Consider the following 18,814-nt stretch of genomic DNA (forward strand, 5'->3'; position numbering starts at 1 on the left):
GAATGCCCTACGGTGCAAGGCCTACGGTGCAAAGCTTTTTAACTTCTTCCGAGAGTTGGCAACTCTTGGCGCCGAAAAAGACGACATAGGTCGCACACTAGTGACCAATCTTAAACCATTAACAGAGCTGTTTAGCCCTGAAAGCTATTCTCCAAATGGCCAGAAGTACAAATTTGTCTGTTACAAATGCAATGAGAACGCTCATGTGGACACCCTTAGTCAATTTCTGCTTCCCATTAAAGAACAAGAAAACAACCAGGACGAGACCCTAGAGCACTTCCTCTAGCTCGTATGCTCAAACATTAGAGGCTGCACCTGTCGAGGCACAGGAACTAGTGCATCTGACTTGGGTGGATCATGTGCTACCGAAGGTCAAAAACTGGGTTTTGACCAAAGCACTGTGGTGTGTGGCCTTCATCTTTCATGCAATATTAGTTTTAACTATGAACCAATGCGAACTTGCCCACTTATCTATCTTCAGTTGCCTAATGTTGAGGCTCATCAGCATGGCATTGGAGATGGGTGAGACACCCACATCAGGGAGTTTTAAAATAATTTCTTGAGTGGCAGCCCTTACAGATTCTTACCAGCAGAGGGGAAGCAAGTGCTTGGCTTTACTTCACCTCTGAAACAGAGCCATGCTGGATGGAGTCAACTCACAGTTCAGCTGTTTTTCATGTGTTAATGCAAATACTAGGCTAATTGGAAAGTAAAAGCTTGTTGTTTCGAGGTAAAATATTGCCATTGGCTGAGTAGTGATATCACGACCTCCCATACAATTTGCCGAGACCTTCAAGTTTCATTGTAGAGCGTATGGCACAAAGGTACACATTGAGCAGTATATGGATGGCAAAATTGGCCACCTTAAACCTGCAGGAAGTGAAGCGTGCTTCCTATTTTTCGTCACTTTATGCCAACATTCTGCTGTTCCTCTAGTAAGACGGTGGCAATCTGACTTCACTTTCAGGACACCATCTCCAGTCCAGAAATCTTTCAATCCTCCATAACTCGCATCCCTCATGTAAAGAAAGAAAAGATACAGGTATGTGCTGCTGCTACTAGTGACAGTGAATTGTAGCTTTCCTTCTAACATAAAAATACACAACACGCAAGAGGCTGTAGCTGTAATACCTTGTCAATGCCTTGCAGTTCTGCTGTTACATCATGTTCCTAATGTTGTCAGATTTCAATATTCAAAAGAAAGAAATTAATCTTTTTTTATTGGAATTGCTCACAAAAACACACACACACACACACACACACACACACACACACACACACACACACACGAGAGATTAAATATGGCAAATCAGTTACCTGCAAATAAGGGAAAGATTATAGCTTCATGCTGCTGTCATGTGTGTAACAATTTTCCCCCATCGTGAACCTTCCTACACCCAGAAAACCGATCTGCCATTTTCAGTGTCCCTGTGCTTCAAGTTGTAGATTAATTTGGATCTGCTGTTGCATCTGTTTGCCTCCTGGTTAGCTCGGAAAGGCACTAATCCCGGGTTCGATTCCTGGACCCGGATGAGTTATTCAACTGCAAAGCTTTCTTTCTAAGAAATCTATAGGCTTCCTTTGTAGCTTAATGGTACTAACGTGTGGATGACAGCTTATCTTTTAAAGTGATAGCTCTTAAGCCCCTACTGCGCAGTGAGCATGCTATCTGCAGCATGAATGTCTACCAGTTACAGCGCTGCGCTTGCTGCAATTCTACCAATTGCAGAGTGGCGCATGCCGGGGGGGGGGGGGGGGTAAAAAAAAAGAAACAGAAGAAAGCTATCGTGCATAATGTACGCTGCCAGCATTTCCGGGTAGAGATTACAGTTGCATAAGCTGCAGTGGCCGGGAAGCGTGGGAAGCAGTCAGTGACCCTTTAATCAACCTAAATGTGCAAAACGCCTCAAGAATAAGTATAATCAGCAAAACAAAAAATATATTTTGCGGAAATATTCTCAGCAATAGGGGGAAAACCCCCAGTCAGGAAACTGGAACTGGGCTTCACTCCAAGCCATCTGAGGCTTTGTTTTCAATTTGTTTAGACAGCGCTCATCATATGTGAACCATAGGTGTACATTTCATGCACTTTACATCACATGTGCGACACCACTACAGCTGAAAACACGGGGAACGCGGGAGATGGTAATTCAAGACGATGAGCAAAGCGAGAACAAGGTGGATACAGCTACACTACACTACACTACACTACAGCTGGATATCTTGCCTCGGCCTGTCTCCTCTGACCTTGCTTTCAAAAGACTGAGTAACATGCCAAAGCTCTACTTCCCCATCCAATGTTCCTGCTCTAAACAAACAAATGACACTTGCTGCCTGTCATTCATTGTTGGTCGAAGACATTTAGCCAGAAACTTCGTACTCAATACTAAAACTCAGAAGAAAAAAACTTTTTTCTTGTACGTTACCTGTAGACAAAACTAATCAATAAAGGGTTAATGCTATCACATTCTACTCTTAAAAGAGAAGCTTAAGCATTTCTCAAGGTTTTCTGTGAAAAATATTAAAGCATGCAGTGCTTGTGAATAAGAAATAATGAGCCATTGGATTGTTCTGATGTCTTTAGTAGGACACATCCACGCACAAAAAAAATAAAACATCTTCAGAGGCATAAAACTGACAGGCAGTATGAGACACTGCTATCCTGGTTACATGTGACACCAAAACAAATGCATGCTGGAGGTTGTATTCACCTTTTGGCTGAATCATACAGCAAAGATTTCCCTTTTCAGACTTTCTGCAAAAGTGCATGTTTTGATGACAGATGGTATCCAGAAATTTAAATAAGGTATCTTCTTTCAGTGTTGTTCACAAGCTGCATAATTAATGTGCCACAATGTTTAATACATTTACATGAGCGAATGTGGATTTCATGGGCACCAAATACATCTGAGAGAATGTTCTCTTATGTGTTAGCCAAATCACTTTTGGATAAAGTGATCACATCTTTGCATATTGTGTCACAAATAACAGGCCAAAATGCACCCTGTAGTCAGTCGCATGTAACTGCCAGTCAACTCTAGGACATTGAATATAAAAGTGATAAAAAATGTTTTGGCACATCTGTCACAAGCGTAAGTTCAATAACCTTTTTGTGTGTGTCTCACAGTATATAAACTTCCATCTTTGCCACATAACCAACTATCTGTACAGCTGAGAAGAAATTTACAGCTAAGCTTATCTACAAGCACACGCTATATACAAATGCAAATGCAGTATTGGTCCCTAGTGAAGGAAGGATTAGTTGATAAGGTCTGGTCTCACCTTCAATGTAAGCAAACAGACTTGCTGTTGAAGAGCCAAGCATATTGCATGGTGTGCATTTGAAACTTAGGGTTTACTTTGCCAGAGCCGAGGCATTTTGAAATATTTATGAAATCTCACAGAATTGGTGCTTATTTTTTTTTCATGTCCATGTTTAGTAAAAAAATCACATGCAGAGAAAAGTTTGTTGCTTGAATTTGTAATTAACCTTCTTAGATTGAGCACAGCTCCCAAAGTAAGGTCTAAAATAGGAACACAAAAATGTAAGGCATATGCAATTACAGTTGATGTTAAAATTGAATGTCAAGCACACATACACTGTCATTGAAGGTTTGCATAAGACTTCACATCAAATGGCTGACTTAGTGTGTATTATTGACATGTTAATGTATTTAGTATTTTGTTTATATATCTATATATGTACTTTCCCATTCTACAGACACAGACAAAACTGTTGATGGTGACACATGATGTGCTATGCACTGTCCACTGCAGTTCAAGTTCAAGAACATGATCAAGCAGTCACAAACACAGTTCTTGTGGTTCACCACTTCCTCACAAATTAGTGTACAAGCGTCTTATGAACACAAACAGAAATGCAGACATGAACTGAAGACATTGGTGTCGTGCTGAAAAGATGAGTCCAAGACCTTACTAAAACTCACCACTCTTGTAACCCTGTGTGGTAGTGTCACTGGTGTACTATTTCTTTGTCACAAACTCAGCAGTTTAAACACTAACAGCACCGAACACATGCAGCTTGTGGGCTTGATGTCATCATGTAGCACACCTTATGTCCCAGGTTTTCAAGGCACAACAGTGTAGTTTTTTGCATTGTCAATCTTGTCCCCATAGTCTTGGTTCACACAGCACAGATTGAATGCACCTTAGATCCAAGAAGCAACGATCGCACATATAATTCTTGATGAGCTTTTTGTGTCCTCTTTTCTGCTGAGACTGCTGCAGCACTGCAAACACTTGCAGAAAAATATAGGACAATGTTTCTGCACATCCCTTTAGTTTACTTCATTTGTGGTTCCTCATGATACACTGTTATGGTTTGGCTGTGATGTTTTACATTTCACAACTGTCTGCTTGTCAGGAACTGTGTTGTACAACAATGCATCATTCACTTGGTGAATAGTTCAGTAGCTGGAGGGGCGCACCAAGTACTTAGATGATGCTTGACCACACCTGTGCTTTTAAGTCACTCCTGTCAACCTGTTGTGGTGTTGACTTTTATTTCATTGGGCGATTTCTCTGCACTCCTTGAGTTGGGTGTTACATTATCTGTGAACACTGATGGTGGCAGGGCGCAACTCGGATTGTTTGAAGCTGAAAGTTCCTCTTCTGCCGTAGGCTTCGACACCTCTGTACCAAACTGTTATCTGGCTCTATTCATGGCGATGATTATCACGGCAAGCAAAATATCATTTAAAGGCACTTCACTGCAGATGCAGCGTTGTAGCCATGTTGCAGTAAACTGTGTCACTTTCCAGGGAACTCTGGTTGTGGACCAAAAGGTCTCAAGCAAAATTTATGTTGAGGGCTTTGGAATTGCATCGCTTTAAAGCACAAGTGCACCGAGCACATGTTTGGCTGCTCATTGTCGGAGCATATTTTGCGCCACATGAAATGTGAGCTGGCAGTGAGTGCAGGTTCACAACTTCCACACTGTCGCAGTGAAATGGTGCAATATGGCATCCTTCTCTTTACAAGTCTTCAGGACTGATATAAGATGTGTTCACTGCTTGCAAGCATCACCCGGTTCGTGCATCTTGAACCCTTGCTGTATCACTCAAAAATCTGAGCCCAAACACATCCGCTTCGCATAGCAAGTGACAAGCTGTAATCTTGTCGGCTACGTGTCTGTCCACAGCACAATGTTTTCGCAAGTGCAACAGAAGTTTCTCTTTGACTGCTTTTTCTTGTCCCGCGACCTCAGAAATTGTGGTCAGAATGAATCTGTGCCCTGAAGCCATTCCGTTTGATAGTAGCCTCTTTTTGAAACTTTCCTCCGGGTGATGTGGTTAGAGTGGAGAAGTTGTTCTTGTACTGGGAGTGAGGCACATAAGTGTTGCCCTCAGCCTGTACCAGTGGTGTCCCCAGGTGTTTTGGCGCCAGGGGGTCGCGGCTGTGGTGCCGCTTGGTGTAGCGGTACATGGCCAGCGCTCCCACCAGCGCACCCAGAACGAGGCATGTGATGCAGGCTCCCACCAGGTGCTCTGTTCGAATTCCACTGCCTCCACTGTCAGGTTGCTCTTCCAGACCAGGTATGATGGAAGCTGCAACATGGGAACAATTGCGTCCTATATCCACATGACTTCACTTGTGATTGTTATTATTATTCCTTCCTAAAGGTAAAATGCATGACCAAAATGTGGTTAAACCTCGTTATAATAAAATTACATCCGGCATTCAATGCAATCATGCTATCAAGCATATATCAGCTAAGAAAAACGAATTAATTTTGGATTTACTTCACTATATATGCGTTTTTAATGTCAAAGTGTGACTTATCATGGATCATGCAAGCTCAGCTGGTGATTTAACCAAAATTACATGCAATAAGAACTGCTGATACCCAGTAGAATTGTGTAGGAAACATTTTGACGTCTGGAGGAACAACTTACATAATGTAGGTTGCGTTTACAAACTTCTTGTTCACAGCACATAACTGAAATGTTTATGTTCTAATATTCAGGATCACAGTGACATTGCATGACTTGCTGGATGTCTCAGTGATCGCAAATTAATTTAAGAGGGAAGCTTTCTATGTCTCACTGATTAGTCCATGAGCGCCGAAAATGCACTGCAGGGGAGCCAACTTACACCTTGCGTAGAACACTGGAGTTTACATTTGCAGTTGTGCCAATAAGAACAATAGGAACAATATCATGCTCTCGACCAATGGGAAAACGCCATGCTACCCAGACGAACTGTGCGTGTGTGTGTGTACTGTGCAAGTGCAGAGCCGTCTGCAAAAGTGTGAGTGTGTGCATGTAATCAATGGCTACGTGATCTAAAATAAAGGCTATACAACTTAACGAAATGTGTGTGCATTCAACTTCAGCATTAAAAAAATACAATCCTAAACAAGCAATCGAATCACATATGAATAGCATCGGGTCGCTCAGCATTTCTTGGGTTTGTTGCGTAGTCATTGGCTTTGAATTTTGACTTTGATTCAGTTTGCATAGGGGGAAAGCTTCACATTCAACCATGTTTATTTAAGAAAGGGGCTTTGATTTTTTTGGCCAACTGTACATTAGCTCACAAAAGCTTTCAGAATGTCGCAACTGAGAAAAAGCTCACACACTTACTTGCCTAAGCATGCTGCCTACACATGACATGTTTTCTGGACTTGAATATGGGCTCTACTGACTGTCTGGCTTGTGAATTACTTGATAATTTTCTCGATTGGCCTGTTGCTGCCTTCCTAACACCTTCATGAACAGGTATACTGAGCTCGGATCTGTTACTAGTAGCAACATGCAGGTACATAGCTGGCTGTACCTTCTGCACCATCCGCTAATGAAATTGGTGCTTATGATTATGTACAAAGATGCGCCAAAATAGACCAGGCACGTCTTCGAGGCCACACCTATCCAAATTAGGATGCTAGTTGTGCCATATTTGCATAGACTTTCACACACACGGCCATCAATCCACAAAGTTGTGGGCAGTTCTAATAGCACTGGTTGTTGTCAGCAGACATATCAGGCAATTACTGTTGACCGCAAGCTTGCATATAGCCACAAACAGATCTGAACTCTCTACATATGGATGCGCTAGTGACTTCTGCCTCTGGACAGCAACATTACATGTGAGCCAGCTACTACTTGTGTTCCCTTCAATAGTACACCCGCCCACAAAAGTTTACAGACCATGAAATCTCGGAAAATATTCCATTCCCGAGCAGCCTGTAGCAGTAGCCAGTAAAACTGTTGACGGTAATGTTGTTGGTATATTCTATTCAAGGCCCAAAATGCGAATATCTGGCAGCGTTGTGAGGTTGCATAGATATTCAGCTTTCTCCCAGATTTGATGGTACGTAATATTTTGTGGCCGGGTGTACATAGGTGTGCTTGTAAGTGCCAAGCAAAGTTTGAAAATATGTGGTGTCAAAGGTTTTCACAAACTACTGCCGTGTTCTCCTATCTAGGACGTCAAGGTATGCACTATGTGTGAAACTTATCAAAGTAAGTAGACTCACTTGTCTCTTGGCCAGCGATACACATGCGGCTTTCACGAGTTGATCCTCTGCACTGAGTTGGGTTGGGGTCAAGTATCATGCATGTTCGACGGCGATGCTGCTCATTGTTGTGGTCACACAGTGACCACACAGACCACTCAGTCCATTCTTCCTCCTCAGGCTCTGCAGAAAAAAAAAAAGAGTACTTGTTTATTGTACCACCTGCAGAGAAGCTAAAGCCACCATGCTGGCTCTCTTCTGTACGGCACAGTACAACATGCATGGCTCCACACAAAGTTTAATGAACAGTGCTCATTCACAGTACAGTATACAATCAACTTCTATTAATTTGACTTTAGGGGAACCCGCAAAGTTGTTTTTAATCATCCAGACTATGTGGAGAACAAGCTGTGACTCCTGAATATAAATTATTGAGCTATAATGAGTCCATTTATAATGAGTTCAGTTTTACAGAAGAAGGGGATATTGCACAGTGAATTTCTGTGTACAACAAATGCACCACAACAGCAGTTTATGAGAGGTGCGAGCTATGTGCTAGTTTTAAAATTGACAAGATAGCTAGCCCCTTTTATTCATGGTGTCCACATAAGAAGATGCAAAATCTGCCTGTGCTTCTCGCTCAATGTCAGAAAAAAGAAAAAAAAAATTTTCTATGTATAAACAAACACAGAGAGGTGTGTACAAAACCAGTGCTCAAAGATTGGCACTTGCGTTGTGCTCATGAATGCATGCATGTTCCTGTGCATCAATGCTGCTGGCGTGTGCTTCCAAGTGCATGCACAAAACTCAAGACTGCAATTAGAATGACTACTTTTGCTTCCTCTCCTTCTGTTAAATGACTCGGCATATTTGAGATTGCAGAGTAAAAATCTGGTAAATATACATGATAATGTGTACTCACTGTCGTCAGCCTATTTCAGTCTGAAATAGCTGTCAGTTGGGCTTGTTGGTAAACATTCATGATGGAAAAAGCACTACTAAAAATGGAGACTTAGCAAGAACACAGGATGTGCTTTCTCCTGTGTTCTTGCTAGGTCTCCGTTTTTAGTAGCGCTTATTCTATTTCAGTGCTTTGTCCTGTGTTCTTGCTAAGTCTCCGTTTTTAGTAGCGCTTATTCTATTTCAGTCTGCCAACAATATTCTGATGCTGATTCATTTGACATACCTTTCCATTGTTTGTGCAAGAATCAAAACATTCTCCTTGAGGCGCTGTGAATGAGTGGAAAAAGCCACTCGCTACAGGCTTGCCAACCCAGAACCTATTTTCCAAAATATCTATAGAATTTATCTTTTTCTGGGAAGCGAGCAGTCTAGTTAAACAATAGCATCAACCTAATGAAGTTTTTGTCAACAGCAGGTCTGTTGCATTTCACAGCTGAGAGGGATATGACTTGGTAATAATAAAAATTAGGCTTGTTGATTCTACATGACCTGCAATGTGACAGCACCACATGGGAAAGAGAGAACTGAAGAGAAGCTGTTGTTTTTAGCCTGGTTCACACGCTGCAAATTGTCTGTGATTCTGGCTGCAGTGGCCACAGAAATTAGTAGAATCCAGACTTGGTGAAAATTTTTGCGGTGGCGTTGCAACTGATTAATGGAAGCACTGCAGCAGAGTGTGACGCAAATCCTGACATGGTAGTGGAAGCGCGCACCCACTACTGTCAGAGTCGCAGTCGCTGTGTCTAAAGTTCCTGAATAAGACTAAAAGGTTGGGACGTGCTTTTATCTTGCTGCTGCCGCTGCTGCGAGGAGCATGCAAGGAGGCAGGAGAAGAGGTCTGCATCTCCCAATTGGTTGTGTGCCATCATGTGCTATTTTTCGCCGCCCTTGTCTTCTTTTCTTCTTTTTCACATCTCAGCGTGCTCACCACCATGACGGTTGGTCGTCAAGATTCCGCAACAAGGCTTTCGCAAGAGATTTTATATGTTTTGGCTATGTTTTGTGACTAACCGCATCATTTAAGAAATTACTTTTTGTTTTGTTTTATGTTAGGGATTGATTTTAAGAGTACTGGAGGTGCAAATGTGTACGAATGGAGCTTTTTTCTTTGTTGATGGGGTACAAAGCTCAGGCATGGCTAAACTTATGCACGAGTGCTATTCTCAGGGCTTGTTCAGATTTGCTTTCCTGATCGCGCTATCGTCAACAGGTGTATGAAGCTATAGAGAGCGCAAGCTGTACTCTGTCATATATATTATGCTAGAAACGTAACATGTGTTATTGTTGTAGAACTGGGAGTGCGTAGCTTTGTCAGTCCATGCTTTTATTAGGCGCTGCAAATATATTTTGTGAGGACAAGCTGTTCACTAACAGTGCAAATGGTTTTGACTATTGTGAGTAGTATTTCTCCACTTTGCCATCTCGGCAGGATAAAATGGTGCAAGAGTTTGTTGACTCATATTGACTTGGAACTGTGTAAAGGGAGAAAGTTCTCATTGATGGATACCACTTCTATGCGTAATGTTCATCCTCGCATATGCTTTGTTCACAAATTAAGTACAGGTTCCACTGCGATCTTTGCGCTTGAAAGCCAACGGCACCAGTTTGTCATAAAAGCGTAGGACCAGTTTCGCTGCATAAAGAGATGCCAGTGTCACGACGAAACGATGAGAATAGCTGAGATGCTCCGCATTGATTGCGCACGTTGCTACATGACGCTCACGTTATTCAGGAGAATATGTCATGCACCTTGCGTTCAGTCATCATGGTACTAAGACGATTAAGTCATGAAGCTGCACAAGCTGGACACACGGCAGTCAACTGGGTACACGCAAGTATGCACATACGCACTTCGAGCAGCGCAAACGCATCTGAGTTGGTTGAATCAGCAGCTACATAGTGCTGCACGCACGCAAGTGCACCGCCTTTGGCGTGTCTCGGCAAAACCTTCATCGCAGCTCTTTCATGCTGGGCAAGTGTCTTTAGAAAGCCAAATAAAGAATCTGATCAATGCAATAGAAATAACTCGTGAAGCGGGTTGGTCTGTGCAAGCCATGACATTGTTTTTGTCTACGAGTACAATGCATAGCTGTGGACGACATAACACTCAAGCGAAGCTCTGGCATATATGTAAACATCTTGAACATTACGTATACATTATTGGCGAGACAAAGAATTCTGATTTTTGTGCCAGTACTCGACACTAAAAGGAATTCGTCCACCAAACTAGCATCAAAAGCCTTCTTCTAACTGGAAGCAGGCAGCCAACCCAAAGCAACAAGACAAGCACGCAGTTACGCTCTGAAAAAGCACAGAAAACATCTGCTTCTGCCAGTTTCACAGCGTTTCATCATTACTCCTAGTACAGCACACAATAATCAAGCCTTGAATATGGTAAAAATTCATGCACAAACGCCCAACGACAATTTTAGTCTCACCAAATGTAACTCTATGGGCGGCTTCCGAGCGAATGACCAAACTGCAAAACTGAGCTACGAGCAAAAAGCAAGCTGCAAGAAGGCCAGGAGAAGGAGAGGCCAGGTGAGGTAGAATATCGCTACCCTTTAGTTTCATTCAGAGACCTCAGCTGCGTCAGCAGATGCTCGAACTAAACCTCTTGTGGCAGCGGTGAAAAGCCACTTGTCGGAGTATTTCGCGTCGCATAATCGCAGCATGTGAAACAGGATTTTTTGTCTGCTCTTTGGTTTCGTCCTTGTCCCAAGTCATGGTGCTACATTTTCGATCACGAAGGGATAAACAGCTTCATGCATTAGGAACTCCTTCTCCCACAGTACTCACTCGAAAAAGGGCAGGGCAACGTTGCATTGCAAGCCACGACCTCAGTGGCATCACCCTGGCAGGCTCCCGACTCGGTGCCTGAGCCGGGTTCTCTTAGGCATGTGCGCGTGCGTGTTTTGGTGCCACCACCTCCACACGTCACGGAGCATGTGCTATACTCCGACCAACAGGACCAGTGGCCTTTGTCGTGTAGAAAGCATGGTAGCGAAAGGCAACAGAGGAAGAGGAGAAGGGAGCAAGAGAGAAGAAGAAGCCAACACCACAATCAAGCCACCAAGCAGCACCCACAGGTTCATGGTCTACCACTGGGCACAAACATAATCGCGTTGAGCTGCTCAGTGTGCTGCATCAGAAGCAGGCTGGCTTTGTAGAGTCAACTGACATTAATGCAAACTCTTAGACATTGTTACGTGAATTATCAGAATTTGGAGTGATCAAAAGGTGCGTAAAATACGATACAGAAACAGGATTGCCGGTTGATTATTTGGTGGGGTTTAATGTCCCAAAGCAACATGGGTGAAATCCACATTTCATCTACACACCAATGAATTTGCCTCATTCATTGCCTCATTTGAAATGCTACATCATACAAGTCATTGAATGATAATGTATCCTGAGATTATGTTGTCTCAAGGGAGTATGTGTTGCCTGTGTACACTTTGTGTTGGGACTGCACAAACACAATGTATCAGTGAAGGAAATGTGGCAACTGGCAATATGTCAATGAAGTAGTGCTAATGATAATCGAGTGCTCGGCAACCACTCTTAAAGGGACCCTGAACCACCCTTCAGGCTTGGTGAAATAACATAGTCCGTGGGTAGCATGCGCTGCTGTGAACATCTCAGCCAAGCTTTGCTGTCGTACGCAGCTTGCAAGTGTATCGTGAGGTTGCCTTCCTCTCAAACGCTCTCTTTTCAACAAAACGCCGTGTCCTCACTCTCTTCTAGACACAGTATTTCGTCATTTGATGCACTATTTTGTCATTCCCTTAGACGGCTGCTACTGGCCGATAGCTGACATCAAGCTGCGATCAGCTACATGGCGTAGATATCACGGCCACCGCAGGGTGCCACCACGAGTCCACCGGCTAAACGTACTGAAGCTCGCTGAAGACAACCCCGTTTGGCTTATGTTTAACACGTTGTAGGCACCAAAGGCAGAAGTCGAGGCGTCCACGTTAACATCCAAAATGGAATTTGAACTGCGCGCCACGGTGATATTTAGAAGGCGGAGTATTGTGGGGACACCCCACTACAGCGAAGCCATCACAGTACAAGGCATTGAAGAAGGAATGGGAGCACAGCGTAGGCCGTGTTTGATTGCCAATAACTCCGCTTCTGCTGAACTCATTGAAGTACTTTTTGCGGCAAAGTATTTCTGAAATAACCTATTTTCACTTCAAATGCCTTTCTACACTTCGATAAAAAGTGGTTCAAGGCCCCTTTAATAGTAACTCTGGCAATAAGAGTGCACCAACTTTACAAGGATGCAAGCTAAACATTTTTCAGAAGGCGAGCAGATTTGCAGGCACCATGCAAAAGTTCAAAAAGAAATAAGGCATTCAGGCATTCAGAAAGCAGGCAGTGCAGTACAGTGAAGGAGGCAATATGGCTAGTAATGCGTACTTTCAAATACTACTAGTATAATGCAGTGCGCACATAATGTGCAGAGAAAACAAAGACAAGACAAAGATCCTTTCCACTACGTTATTATTTTTTTCTTTTACTTTTTGGACAATGTTTGCACAATGCATTATTTTTGAAACAATAGTTAGCCTGCCTTTCAGTGTTAAATTATCAACACGGTCCATACTTCCTGGTTATTGACAAGGCAGGGGAAGGTTATGGTGTTTTTATTATAGTTTTAAATATGTAACAATGGGAAGGTTATTCTGTTCAGCCCTCTTGCTAAGATAAAACTCTGCATGTTATCTCATCAGTAAAAGCAGAAACGATCAGCCTGTGCTCTACATCTCCTCTTACGATTCTTGTGAACTTTCATACTTTGTCTCGTGGTAAACAGTGCTCCAGTCCAGTTCAATTGATGCATTATGAAACATATGCTCATGTCTAACTGGGCAACTCTTTAATGTCTTCATATTCATGCCCAATGTGTTATAAACGCATTTCCAATTATAGCTGTCGGCAGGGTGCCAACCTTGTTCTGTTACTGGTAAAGCATCTGCAAGATGTGATTTCCACTTGCATCCTAAATTCACTGTCACCTTCTTGCGTCTCTCAGTGATATGGAGACCACTGTTCCAAACAGAGTTCAGATGTCTAGAAGAAGCAAAACTGGTCTCTCCTCAATAAATACATATCTAATTAAGCGTGCCCAAATTAGACAGTTTTCTAAAGGCTAGCTTGACACATATTGCCTTATACAGTGACGATCACAATTATGCAGTATACATATTTCTTTCATAAGGTGCGGCTGGCAACACATGAGCAGTTAGTGAATACACGACCGTGCATTTCCACATACTGTAAAATGGAAAGAGCATGGCAAAAGAAGAAAGTAAAGGTAAACTGACAAAAACAAGAAAGACCAGATGGGACCAATGTTCACTCAGAGCTGCTTGGAAATTCCCTCAATGCCTTGTCCCTTCTAGCACTTCCTGTCATTGCCTTTTGCCTTTTCACTCTTTTCGCTGCATCTTATTAGGAGGTGTTAACCATGTTGTTAATCATTAATACTCACTCTGGCACTGATGGATGTTGCAGTCCCGTTCCTCCTTGGAAGGGCCCTGGCAGTTGGCACCGGTTCCTGAGGGTCGTGGGTTGTCACAGGTCCTTTCCCTGTACTGGACGCCACCTCCGCAAGGTACCGAGCACTGGGACCACTCACCCCACTCTGACCAGTCGCCATCAATATTCAGGTATGCTGCACATTTTAATGGAAATGACAGTAGTACAGATTAGTTGCAATATCTCTAGTTAGAAGCTGATTGGAAAGCAAACACTAATATGAAATCCATGTACTACACAGCCGCACCTCAGTCTATAGCGATCCCAGGAGAATGGCTCAGACAGAACAAATAAATGTGCAAGCCTTCCAACCCTAAGTGATCAAGTAGATGTTCCTAGGCTGGCTACATGTGTCCAACATGACATGGTATTACTTAATATTCCATGCTGAATGTCAATACAAAGATTAAAGCTCCTTTACGTTAAAGGGACTGACAGCCGATCTTTAAGGACCTAGTTTTTTATAGTGCAACGCAAAAGTTCACCCTTGGTAGTTTTTATGCCTGCAGTGGCTACTTCCAAAAGTGCATGGATATTTCGTAAGCAATATTTTTCGATCTGAGTAGCCTCTAAAAAAGTATGAGTCTCTCCTCCAGCAACGCTGAGAAGTGAGAGCGATGTCGATAGTCCGCCTTGCAAGTTGTGAAAGCCGCTCGTCGTTCTGCTTTCATAGGAGTGAGTGCAACTGTGGTTATAACCACCTTTTGAAAATAAAGAGCTGGTACAATAAATTTGCATTGTTATACAGAGCTTTCTTATATTTGTACCGCGTTTTCCCCCATGTACGTGCCTACGTCATGGCTAGCTAGCCCCCATCGTCGTTATTCTGTTGATAGACGAGCCTGGTCAATTCATCGATAAAGAAGGTGAAGGCAGCAACACTTTTTTTGTTCACTGCAAATGAGGGCCTATCTGCACATGGTAAGTTTTAAAAAGTTATAACAGAAAAAAGTTTACTGCATTTTAATACTAATAAAAAGACCAGCAACTGCTTACACTAATGCATCTTCCATGTTTTTGCCACGTGGCACGCCCAAGGTATTTTGTCCCAACTTTTAGTGAAGAATAAAAATTATAAATTCACGTTTGACAAGAAAAACATGACTTGTTTTAACCAGTATGATAGGCAATCGTTCCATCAGCAGGGTTATCTCGATTCATGTTCTGAGCAGCTGTTCAACCCTTTAATTGATAAGTAAGGTGAGCATCAGCACTCGTTAACCTTGCATGAACATTTTACAATGACTTACAACAGCATGAAAATTACGACATATCTCACACTACCATTGACAAGCACTTTCTTGTGACACTTAGAGCGACAAGCCTACCTCATAGTATGAAATGTTATTCTGGTTAATGGTCTAAGCTCAACATGGCTGCAGAGGAGAGCAATAGTAATAGTAATAATTCCCAGTATTGAGATGTCCCTAATACTGCCACGTGGCGTCGTTTTACTTCTTGCCATTGACTGCTTTACCAAACTTGCACTGTCATCTTGTGACCACTTTTGCATATTATGCACTTTCCATGTTTGAAACTTTGTGAACGTTGTTGTGAATTCGGTGTTGAAAAGGCATGTTTAATCAGACTGCATGTGTCACTTGAACAGTGTTGTGCATTCTTGAATCTGTGTGAGCACCAGATATTTCTCTGGAAAGTATGGTGATGCGCATATAGATACTGGGCCAACTTCAGTTGTATGATAAGATTTGAATTGCCAGCAACCGTGTTCATCACTATCATTGTGATTTGAGTACTACTTTCCTTCCTGGGCACAAGTTCACCCAATAAGGAGTTAGAGTTTTAATTCACATTTTCTAGTAGTGCTTTAGATTCTTCACTGTCATTACTACATGCCAACATAATCTCATAGCTACAAATGAATGCACTACTGCAGTCATAATGTTCACTGTGCATGTTAAATTTCTCAAGCCAGCTCTTACACACTTTGAGTGCTACCTTTGAGACAGCCAAAAAGACTCTTGAAATTAAGTTAAAACAGCAACTGCAGGCATAATGGGCTGCTTTCTTTCACTCACTCTAGCCAATGGCTTGCAATACCAGCTCTACGTTCAAGCCCAGTTGACCTAGTAACAGCATTTCAGTCTGTAGCAGCTGCTGGAATAACGTGAAAGCTGTCTGTGACAGCTCTGAGAGGATGCAAAATGATGTACCTGCACACATATGTGCAATGAGAAAGGGAACACTGACATTTAATCTAGAAATTCCCCCTAGTTTTAAACTTAGGTGTGACATGTGACTGCACCAAGTAGCTCTCCCATATAACGGTGAACTTCATAATACACCTTTATGCTTGAGACAGGCGTAAGGTTACTCCTTGCCTTTTGAATGCAGTTGAGTAGACATTCTTTGTTATACTTTGTACAAGTTCATATGCTTTATGAGAACTTCCAGCTTCGTTTTCCTGCACGGATTCCATATCTTAAGTTACTCACCCGAGTCCATGCAGCTCTTTGCTGACTCATGACAGTAGCGCTCCTCCTTTTTAACGTTTCCAACCCTGAGCAATGAGCTGTCAGCAACATTGGCACGGCAGGTGAATCTGAAGCGCTGCTCAAAGTATCCATCCCTTGTGGCATTGACGCGCACCCATGCAGTCCAGTTGGAGCTCTTGCGTGTTTCTGGGCAAGCATGCGTGTTGCAGGCACGGTAGTCCGTGTCGCAGCCACCACCACAGCCCTCACGACCGCGGGGGGAGTCACAACGTCGCCGCCGCCACTGGAAGCCACTGCCGCACTGTGCCGTGCACTCACTCCAAACACCCCACTCGGACCAGGTGCTCTCACGGGTTGCAGGTGTGGCAGGGGCTGCACATAGGAGGTGATGTGGCATGAGAAACAAGGCAATCATCATTCCCCTCATTTTAATGCAAAAGCATTATATGCCCCTTTACACGAAAATCCGGCTTTGGTGTCACCACCAAGCGATGGTACCAAAAGTGGCCGATGGCGCAAAGAGCAAAAACACGTCAAAAATTCTCAAATTGATGTCAAAGTTCTCAGGGACGTTGCTGTAGACAAAGTAGTTGGGTTTCAATGGCTTTGAAAAGAAAATTTGGTGGTAAATTTTGGTTTGGGTTGGGAATCAAACTTGGGCCTCTGGTTTGCAAGATGGGAATGCTTCCTCGAAGCCACGGCAGCTCCACAGTTCTGGTTGACTAAAGGTGTGCCTAGTGCATGCATCATTGCACATGACACGTCGAAAGGCGTGGCCTAATTGTGCGTCATTGGGCACATGATGACACAGCCACTGGGAAGGAGGTGGCGCCACATCATGCGTGCATAAAATAAAAAGCATTAATGTCCAATTTAATGCCGCTGGGTAGTCCTTCGAGCTATGAACGCCTCACGAGCAAGTGAGTGCGTTCAGATGCTTAGCGTGTTTTCACCTGGCCTTACTGAGGCGCAGTTCGAACACAGGTGAGAGTTTGTGTAGACAAGGAATGTGCGAAAAAAAAGAAAAAAAGATTTCACTAAAGAGACTATAATGCTTTTGCATTCCCACACGTAAGCAGATTTAGAGGGCCCCTCACCAGGTCTGGCCAATTTGAGCTGACAAGTGCTGTGCAATGCGCACTAACGATCATGTCTGCTAAGTATTACATCATTAAGTGCCGCAGAAAGAGATTAAATTTCAATCCAAACCCTGTTTGCCCTTCTCCTCGAGGGCAGCGCACTCCCAGCTGGAGAGTCAACGCATTTCGCACAAGTGCACCTACGTACATGGCAGTGCTGTGATGTCGCTCATAGTGGCATGTGACTGAGAATTGTTCAAGACAAGAGTAGTTATTTAGTTATTTGTTTGATCTGTTGCTTCAAGAAACGAATTAAAGTTTAGAAAAATAATAAAACCTAGAAACTGAATGTCTGCATGTCTTTAATTACTTCGTATCGTAGCAAGAGAGATGTACTTCTGTTTTGTCTGCTTGTTCCCATGTCGTGCAGTCATGCACGCGGAGAGCGAAACTTTCTACTGTGTTCCAGTGTGCGATCATACTATGTGATCCGCTTGTGTCTGCTTCAGTGTTCCTGTAGCACTGACTTATACTGCTAGTTAGGTGATGTTGTGCACACCGTGCAAGATCGTGCGCTGTGCAAAATGAAACAAACACAACAGCTCACGCAAGAGACAGTCAGCGGAAGCACACCGCACAGAAAAGAGAGAGAGAGAGAGAAGGTGGGGTCCATGAAGTATGTGTCACGCGATCCTACGGTTCTGCTATGGGAGAAAACAGGGAAGGAATTTCGCTTGCAGAGGCTGGACGTGAGCAAGTGGAGAAAGAGTTATGTTGGTGATGACACTCTCTTCCTGAAATCATGGGCTCGCGGCACTGAAATGTTTCTATCTCGGCTATTAATGAACCAGTTTGAAAAATTCTTGCAGTAGAACACTCCCTAGAGGGCACGTAACAACTTCCAGCATATAACCAAAATTTGCTGTATGGCCTGGTGAGGGGCACTTTAAGTGTCTCTGCCAACTTTTGTTCTCGTAATACATATCTTTTCTTGCAATTTCTGTGTTTAATGGTCTTTTTCCACTTTACCCTACTATTTACCTGTCCTATTGATAACTTTGCAGATTTAATGTGTTCCTTGGCAGTACTGCCTGTTCTAAGACTGACATTATCAAATTAGATAATCATGACAATACACAACAGCCAAAATTTAAGTTGTGAGCTAGACATACACTGACTTGGTGAAGCGCATTTTTACTACTGCACTCAAGTTATTACTGCGAAAAGCCTGCATGGCTTGTCATAACTAGCTATGGTGAAGTATACTGGCACATTAGAAGGTAACTATAATA

At 43.0% G+C, this 18,814-nt stretch overlaps 1 protein-coding gene across 4 annotated transcripts in view; it reads right to left on the reverse strand.

Moving 5' to 3' along the window:
- Nucleotides 1–2,561: 2,561 nt before the first annotated feature.
- LOC135917774 (semaphorin-5A-like) overlaps nucleotides 2,562–18,814 on the reverse strand; it is a 171,314-nt gene continuing 155,061 nt past the window's right edge. For 3 of the 4 annotated variants that reach the window (XM_065451369.1, XM_065451370.1, XM_065451368.2), the window contains 5 exons: nucleotides 16,444–16,815; nucleotides 13,941–14,123; nucleotides 11,240–11,419; nucleotides 7,499–7,660; nucleotides 2,562–5,567 (listed from right to left, as the gene is read on the reverse strand). In XM_065451369.1, the coding sequence (XP_065307441.1) occupies nucleotides 5,224–5,567; nucleotides 7,499–7,660; nucleotides 11,240–11,419; nucleotides 13,941–14,123; nucleotides 16,444–16,815 (1,241 nt within the window). In that variant the 3' untranslated portion in view covers nucleotides 2,562–5,223. The remainder of the gene's footprint in view (nucleotides 5,568–7,498; nucleotides 7,661–11,239; nucleotides 11,420–13,940; nucleotides 14,124–16,443; nucleotides 16,816–18,814) is intronic. The other variant, XM_065451371.1, reaches the window with a different exon arrangement.

Source organism: Dermacentor albipictus, chromosome 4 (assembly GCF_038994185.2).
Source record: "Dermacentor albipictus isolate Rhodes 1998 colony chromosome 4, USDA_Dalb.pri_finalv2, whole genome shotgun sequence".
Lineage (NCBI taxonomy): Eukaryota > Metazoa > Arthropoda > Arachnida > Ixodida > Ixodidae > Dermacentor > Dermacentor albipictus.